Source organism: Perognathus longimembris, chromosome 5 (assembly GCF_023159225.1).
Source record: "Perognathus longimembris pacificus isolate PPM17 chromosome 5, ASM2315922v1, whole genome shotgun sequence".
NCBI classification, from domain to species: Eukaryota; Metazoa; Chordata; class Mammalia; order Rodentia; family Heteromyidae; genus Perognathus; species Perognathus longimembris.
The window spans coordinates 58,485,115-58,493,920 of record NC_063165.1 but is presented as its reverse complement, the minus strand read 5'-3'; the positions used below and the strand labels follow the sequence as shown (position 1 = coordinate 58,493,920).

General features: G+C 38.6%; 1 protein-coding gene across 8 annotated transcripts in view; it reads left to right on the top strand.

Moving 5' to 3' along the window:
* Positions 1-8,806, top strand: part of LOC125351882 (LIM domain containing preferred translocation partner in lipoma) — a 645,466-nt gene that overhangs the window by 288,636 nt on the left and 348,024 nt on the right. For all 8 annotated transcript variants that reach the window (XM_048346968.1, XM_048346963.1, XM_048346966.1 and 5 more), the window contains one exon: positions 2,297-2,409. In XM_048346968.1, the coding sequence (XP_048202925.1) occupies positions 2,297-2,409 (113 nt within the window). The remainder of the gene's footprint in view (positions 1-2,296; positions 2,410-8,806) is intronic.

The window sequence follows — 8,806 nt, the reverse complement described above, 5'->3', positions numbered from 1 at the left end:
CAAAGAGCAAATTGGGAATTCAGGCACTGATTATTAATAGATTCCTGAGTGCTGGATTTTCCTCCAAGACAGAGGCCTTTGGTTTCATGGCAATGGTACACAAGCATTGGCTTCAGGAATATGAAGACTTACAGTTTCCTCTCTTCATGCCATATTATTTTGGGAGCCAGCATGTTTAGTAAGCTGCAACCCTGCAGGATCAGGCTTGACATTCTGCACATCCTCTGTGGAGTTAATAGAAAGATAGTTTTATGCACAGCTGGCTCATCTGTCCAGGGAGCCAGATTCTGCGTAGGTTTGAAGCAACAACTATAAGCAACAAATTCCCTGGATAGTTCTTTATAAAACAGAGCTATTGGCTCAGTGGAACACACCAGTAATCCTAGCTACCTGTAAAGTGAGGCAAGAGGATCACAAATTAAGGTTAACCTGGGATACATAATAAGAATCTTATTTCAAAACACTAAAACATGTTAACATTGGGATCCCTATGCTTACTAGGTGGGTCTATCAGATTAGTTACTCCTCTTGTCAGAGAGACTAGAGAAGATGGAAAAGAGTGTGGAAGGGTTTTATTGCTAATAGATACAATACCACCTTGGGAAAATCAAAGCAATTGTTTATGACTCAGCTGAACATTTGGATATAACACATTTCTAGGTACTTGAACATATCTCTGATTAGTGAGTTTGTGTTATTTTAAAAGTATAAACAAAAGTAGGGCTGTGGGCCCAGAGAAACTCAGGGCTACTTATAGTCCCTTCAAGGAATGCTGGAGGGTCAGGCACTGGTGGCTCATGCCTGTAATCCAAGGTACTTAGGAGCTGAGATCTGAGGATTGAGGTTCAAAGCCTGTCCACGCAGCCAAGTCTGTGAGACTTCAATAAACCACAAGCAAACTGGGAGTGACATTGTTGCTCAAAGTGGTAGAGCACTAGCCTTGAGCTGAAGAGTTCAGACAGCACCCAGGCCCAGAGTTCAAGCCTTAAGAGACAGAGACAGAGAGAGAGAGAGAATGAATGAATGCTGGAGGACAAACTTGAAATGCAACTTTGCAGTTCCCCAAGGTCCAATATGAGCTGAGTCCTCCCTGGCCCAGTCTGCTGCAAGGGAAAAGAAAACAGAATAATGAATTCATAACTAAGTAAATGAACAGGTGAAATGATCAAATGAATAACCTTAAAATTTATGGTCAAAAAAGTATATTCTTGCTCTTCAGTTACAAAATTCTGCTTCTCAGTGACAATTTGCCATTATGACTTTCTTAGGCATCCCTTATAAAGATGCACCATGGTAAGCTATTTGTATATGTAGAGATATTGTTACACAAAGAACAGTATGGTTGCTTTCCTGTTCCTTGTGAACTGAGTTTGTGATTTGAATTCTCTTCTCTGCCAAAGATATACTTGCTTTCTACATCATACTATTCAAGAACTATTATAATACAGCCTCCCTGTTCTTCCACCTGGAAATAAGATTATTTTATGCTAATGTACAAAAGTTTGTTTATGCTTTTCACAACCAGTATCTTGCATCATCTTTACATCTCTAGCTTACACCTCTAGGTTTTATTCCTCTACTTGATTCAATATTTATTGAAGGCAACCACCAATGGTTACACAGTTCAGTATCCCTCACTCTTTTTTTTTTTTTTTTTTTTGCCAGTCCTGGGGCTTGGACTCAGGGCCTGAGCACTGTCCCTGGCTTCTTTTTGCTCAAGGCTAGCACTCTGCCACTTGAGTCACAGTGCCACTTCTGGCCATTTTCTGTATATGTGGTGCTGGGGAATCGAACCCAGGGCTTCATGTATATGAAGCAGGCACTCTTGCCACTAGGCCATATCCCCAGCCCCTATCCCTCATTCTTATTCCAGGCACATTCTCTGCTTTTGCTTTGTGACTGAACCCCTCTAGATTAGCTTTTATGTGCCCCCTTTGTCTTTCCTGTAGTGCTAGGAATCTAACCTTGGGCCTTTTGCATAGCTAAGTAAGCTTTCTACTACTCAGTATGTACTACCAAAATCTCTCTTACCACTTTAAGTATATCTAATCTGGTTCTCTTTCCTCTGAAAGTTAAGGTGATTAATTAAATTGAAGAGAGAAAAGTGAATAACTGCTGTACAAGGCCAAATAAAGAAAGCAACTATCAAATCCTGTTACAGTGGGGTAAAAATCCCAGCAAATATCTCTTTAAGAAGCACTATAAAATTCCATCCGTACTAACTTCATATGTATATTCTTTCTGCAGTAAATTTTCATATATGTACTAACTTCATATATGTATTTTCTTTCTGCAGGTGATTTTCTCCCACCGCCTCCTCCCCCTCTAGATGATCACATTGCCCTTCCATCTGGTTCTGGAAAATTTCCCCCTCCCCCGCCCCTGGATGAAGGAGCTTTTAAAGTACAGGTAAGATCAATGGTGGAAGTCATGCTTATAAGCCATGGTAGCAGCCTTGTGAATTCAGTGCTTGTTTCTGTGGTGGATAAGGATTTATCCAGAGCCTCTAGAGAGCTTTGCATCTTACATGGAACAGAGGAACTTAAATACAAAATGTCCTGCAGACACTTCTCAGAGTTCTGCCGGCTTGCACTTGGAAGCCCTGGAAATCCCTTTACTTACTAATTTTGTTCCAAAACCCAAAGTAATTTTTTGGAGGAATGATATTTTAAAAGTCTGTACTTTCTTGTTATTCCAGTGACACTCAGCTAGGTCTTTTAATGGCCTTTAAAAAAATCTTCCCTTCAGCATTTCATTCTACAAAAGTAAGGCTCTTAAAGACTTCACGGGTCCCCTTGTGTTCTTTTTGGGCACAATAACTTTGTAGCAAAAGCAACAACAGAAACCTATAAGGTGATACACTATGGAAACATCCTGGAAATACACTGATATTATATATATATATATATAATATGCATATATATGTATTGTATATCAGAGAGTGTTGATTGCAAAGTTATCAGGACTGGACGCAAAAGTGACATTAAAAAACAGTTCTCAGATTATGATCCTAAGAGAATGATGACAAGATATTGACATTTTGGCTGGAAGAAATGATTCCTGTCAGGATAGAAAATAAATGTAATCATAGAATAACCATTTTATTCTTAGATGGGATAAGGTTAGGATGGATATATGGCGGGGGAGGAGAAGAGTCTGTAGGTTTTAGAGAGACATCTGAAGTCTTTCTTCAGATGAGATAAAATGCTGTCTGGTGTTTGCTCCAAAATAATAAGAGTAGGAAACTCATCAATTAGACCATAAATGGGAAAAGCTTAACTTACAAGCTGCTATCTTGTATGTAGCTTTTATTCTGTTATTCAGTCTTTCTTTGCATGCATTTAAAATTTCTCAAAAGAAGTCTATAGGAGGAGAATCCCCAGAAATTAACTGTTAAAAATTTTCAGCTTCTTGTCTTTGGTTTCTTTCACTTACTTTTTGGTTGTGAGTTAAGAAAGAAATTATTGGATCTTTCTACATACTCTATTCATGTGTAGGCGTTATTCAAATACTAGAAATTCTATATCACAAAACCCAAACATATTTTGCCCTTATGGGACTTACAAGTTCCAAGGGCAGAAACAAAATGAAATAAACACTGTGAAGGTCATGGGAATGGTGTATGTGCACCGGGAATGGGGTATGAACACCAGAAAAGTATTTCTAGAGTGAGTGTGGCCTGTATGGCCTCATTGGGAAGATGACCCTTAAAGACAAGAAGAACAAGGGATAAGCCATATAAATTTCATGAGGAGCATGTTTTCAGGTAGCTAATATTAATAAAAGGATCTTTTGAAAGTACTAAAATGAGTATGCTATGTTTGTAATTAGTAAGTTCTAACTTAGTTTTGAATCTGAATCTTTTAGACAGTCACACAATTTTTGTGTCTTGCATATGTATTACAGTAATTTCTGGCATTTCTCTTCATGTAAGCTAGGAAAGTCTAAGACGAGATACCAGTAATGACAATGATAAAGTTTATTCTATGTGGAATGTATTAGAGCTCCCCCCACCCACCCCCTGTACTGGGCTTTGAACTGAGAGCTTAGTGCTTACTAGTCAGTACTGTACTGCTAGAACCATATTTCCAGCTTTTTTGTCTTGTTATTTTGAGATAAGGTTTTCCTTGTTTACAGTGCCAACCTAGATCATGATCTTCCCATTAATGCTTCCTGTCACAGGAAGGATGACAGGTGTATGCCACTATGCCCAGCATTTTGTTCAAATATGCTCTCACAAACCTTTTTGCTAGGCTGGCTTCAAACTATTATCCTTTTGACCTCTGCCTTCAGAGTAGCTAGGATGACATGTGTGAGCCACTGCCTCTAAGCCTATTTTTTTTTTCATAATCTTTAAGTAACTCTACAAAGGAGAGCAAAGGAGAGCTCTACATAGGAGAGCCCAGCAAAGTAGCATATGTGTACAATAACTTGGTATTTAGCTATTTTTTAAATAATTATTTTTGGTGGTACTGTGGTTTGAATTCAGTACTTCACACTTACTTGGCAGGCACAGTACTGCTAAGCCATAATTCCACCTCTTTTTGTTTCATTGACTTTTTTTTTTTTTTTAAAGAATCTTGGTCCTGCCTCCTCCCAGGAATGTACCTGGGCTGCAACCTATGTATTGTATGCCTCCCATTGCATGTGAAATGATGTACATGTCAGCACACCCCACTTCCCCTGAGAATGACTCCCATGGCCTTTTCTGCCCAGTCTGACTTGGAACCATGATACTCTCAGTGTTTACCTCCCATTTAGCTGGGATAACAGGCATAGTACCATGCCTGTGTTTGCCTGGCTTGGCCTTGAACTGCCATCCTGCTAAACTCAGCCTTTCACATAGGTAGGATTAGAGGTGTTAGACACTGCCTCTGGGCTAATAAAAATATTTAAACACTTTGAATTTTTTTATATGCTTTTACTCACATTTTCTTGGGGAATTCTTCTTTACAAATTGTTCAATATGTGGAATTTTAAAATCCACATGTTCCTATTTCTTTCTTGGATTGCTAGGATATCTATTCTGTTGTATTTTAAATCCTTCCCCCAAATTGTGTGAACTTGTGATAGAAGTCCTGTGTTGGGAAACTTAATGAAGAGCTTATTTTAAATGTACTACCATTTTATAGTTGTTGAAATATAAATGCAATGCAAATAGGTTGTCTGAAATAGTTTTTCAGACATTTTCGTGTTATAGCAAGCCTTATTAAAAAGAAATTATTAAGAGTACTATGGTTTTTGCCAATATATTTTATTAAAGAATCATCTACTCCATGAATCCTTTGGCTTTCAATTTATTTGAGTTCTCTTTATTTTTTTTTTAACCTGCATTATGTAGCTTTCACTGTGGAGAATCTGCCTTATCGAATTTTTTTTTTAGTGTTTTATTTTCTATAGCTTTTGGGAATAGAATTTTTCTCCTTATTTTTCCAGTAGTTTGCTTCTATCATATAGAAACACTGCTGTCTCTGTAGGTTGTTCTTGTATAGTACACATTTCCCAAATTTGTTTATTAGTTCAATAAATTTGGAGTGCGTCTTTGGGCACTCATATACACACACATACACACACAGTATTGTGTACAGACAAGGATGATTTGACTCCCCTGCATTTCAGTTTGAATGCCTTTTAATTCTTTTATCAAACTACTCTGGCTAGGACTCCCAGTACCAGGCTTATTATAAGTGGTGACAGTGGCCATCCTTGTGAGGCTTTCATGAAATTATAAAGAGTCCTTTAAATGTGGACTTTGTTCCAATAAATGTACTCAAACCATGACTTTGCTTTTGAAGAGGAAGGAAATAAACAAAATACCCATGGTCATGTTGGCCGATGTTCCCTGTAAAACAGAAGGGAAGAAGATACAAAAATGAAGTAGGGCTTGCCAAATTGGAAAGGACAACTCTGGTAGGGAGAGTGTATTATTTTTGAGACTCTTCGTATGAAAGATTGTTGGGAAGTGAAAAAAAAAAAAAAAGAACATGCCCTTGTCTGTGTAGTAATGACCCAGATGTGGTAGGGATGGGTGCTGATTTAGTCATATACTACCTTATATATGCGCTATACTAGATACTGAAGCCATCTGATCACTGAAGAAAATTTTGCATTTTTTTCTCTCTGCTCTGGTGAAACCTCAAGTCGCCAAGTTCAAATTATAGCTAGTAATTGTGTGTTTTTATGTAGAAAGTCTGTTTACGTTTCCAGCCAGATTTTCAGATCAGAGCCAAAAGAATGTCTACTAAGTGTGACTATAAGAATTAGAATATATTCAGGGCTGAAAGACTTTATGGAGATTGCATGGTATGGTCCCTGCTACCACCCAACTAGATCAGCCTTTTCAAGTACTTGCTGAATAAATTATTTCACACTGCTTTCTCTTTGGAAATGGGAAACCTGAGGCCCAAGGAGGTGTCACTCATAGAGTTTCTCACAGAACCCTCACTGAAGTGGGGAAATCTTGACTCTTGGCCTTGATCTTCTTCCCAATGTACCAGATGGCGCATGTACTTGCTTTTGCTTTAGTCTTGTATCAAGCTGTTGTATCAAGCTGTAGGATTCTGAGATCAGAGTAGGAAATTAGGTGATTTTATTGGGAAGAACCAGCTGCTGCTCCAATTTTTGCTTGATCCTTCATTTTTGATATGCTGGATTTTTTTTTTTTTGCAAAAGGCAGATAAATATTTAGTTTGGAGAATTCTTTTGAGAATTCCTATTTATATGGGAAGATATGAATCTTTGGGGGTAAAAATGAAGATTTTGGTTTGCTCCTCTGTCAGAATCCATTTGGCTTCATGCCACTGGGTTTTGGGGTATTCCTCTGACATGTACTTTATTGATACATTTGTTCTGCATTCATTCATTGTAAATGAATTATCTTCATATAGAGACGTATGCTAGGGATTATCAGGACTATCAGTCATGTTTTGGTTTGGTGCGACAATTGATAATTTCTGGTTTTAGCTAGCCCATGGGAAGGTAGGTAACATTGCTTACAGTAGTTACAAAAGGGCAGAATGTCAAGGAAATTAGAGATTATATGTCTCTTTCAAATGTTTGTGTTTATAATATTTGTTTAATATGTATATATCATACACACATAAAATATTCATATATTTTACTGATTGCACTTTTTCAGAAGGCAAACAATTCTGAGTTGTTTGGTAGGGTGCTATGAGATTCTTAGCAACTTAACCTGCTGAAACCCATTAGGTTTGAGTTAAGATATTTAATATTTATCTTCTGCCTTTTTAGTCCCTCCCTCCCTCCCACTTTCTCTCTCCTTTTCTCCCTCCCTCTCTCCCCCTCCTTTCCTCCCTTCCTCCCTTCCTCCCTTCCTCCCTTCCTCCCTTCCTCCCTTCCTCCTTCCTCCTTCCTCCCTTCCTCCCTTCCTCCCTTCCTTCCTTCTGGCTTCAACTCAGGTTCCAAGGATCTTGCTTAGCATTTTCTGTTCACAAGTGGTACCATACCACTTGAGGCACATCTCCTCTTCTGGCATTTTACTGGTTAATTGGAGACAAGAGTCTCTAAAGAATTTGTCTGTTTGTATTGGCTTTGTACTACATTGATCAAATCTCAGCCTCCTGAGTAGCTAGAATAAAAGCTGTGAGCCATCAGTTCACAGAGAGGCTCTGCCTCTCCATTGCTGTTACATCGAGGAAGGGGATCCTGTTTGCTGTTCAGACACCAGTCTTTCTACCTACAAAACAGATTCTTTATCCACCACACGTTATTCCACATATTAACATTTCTTCCTTAATATTGAACCAAAATTTGCCCCTTTAAAATTTCCTCACTCTGACTTTTCTCTTCGCTTCCTGGAAAATGATGCTTAATCAAAGAAAGGAGCAGGCCAGGAGAGGCATCACTGTGAAAAGACAGTGGATCTTCTAAGGACATTGTGAGAATATAGTCACATAAGCTATCCCAGATTTCGTGGCAAATAGGGGGAAGAAGAGGAACTTCTCAAATCACTTGCCTTAAAGTCATTCCTCCAGAACTGTTAAGCTCACTCTTATTGTTGTGAGAAGAATTCAAAGCTCGTATTCACATAATAGGTAATGACTTAGAATCTTTTTATCTTAGCCCATTTTACATATTTCTAGATATAATGAATTTAGTCCCATAGTCATGACCCCTTTCTTTCATAACCTCATAGAAACGGGCAGCTGTACTGGGTTTTTATGGTTTAGACAAACCTTATCCTAGAGCTCATGGTCATGTTCATTCCCTCCTCTGCCTATTCATAAGGAGAGGGAGAAGGAAGCAGAGTTTAAAGGAAGCCAGTTTACTGAGCTGAAGAAGAGGCAGTGTTCTCAAAACCAGAACAAAATGGGCAACTAAAGCTTTCATACCCTTCCTATAGGGAGTGAACATAAGACTACCTTGTTCCATTAAATTATACTGAAATGATGATTATAGGATGCTTATTTCGTCAGGGCCCTTTACCTTGTTCCTTTTGGGTCAGCAAGCCCTAGATGATTTGTAGATTGTTTATTATTCTGGCAACAGCAGAAACAGCAGGAGCCACAGGAGCAGAAGCAGTCCTAGCAGCAGCTTGCTGTGTGGTTATCTCCTACATAGATGGTTTGCATATGTAGGTCAGTGTGTGCTTAGCAAAGTTGGATGGCTTCTTTGGCATGTTTTGGCTCTGGTCAGTATGACTTCCTTGAAGTGACTGTCAAAGTTTCCTGTTTACTTTTCATTTGAATTGGCATCCATTGGGTATTCAGATAAGAAGAGAGGGAAATTTTGGTGTTTGACATTAGCAGGCATAGTGTTGTGCAGGGAATGTCCTAGTGTTTCT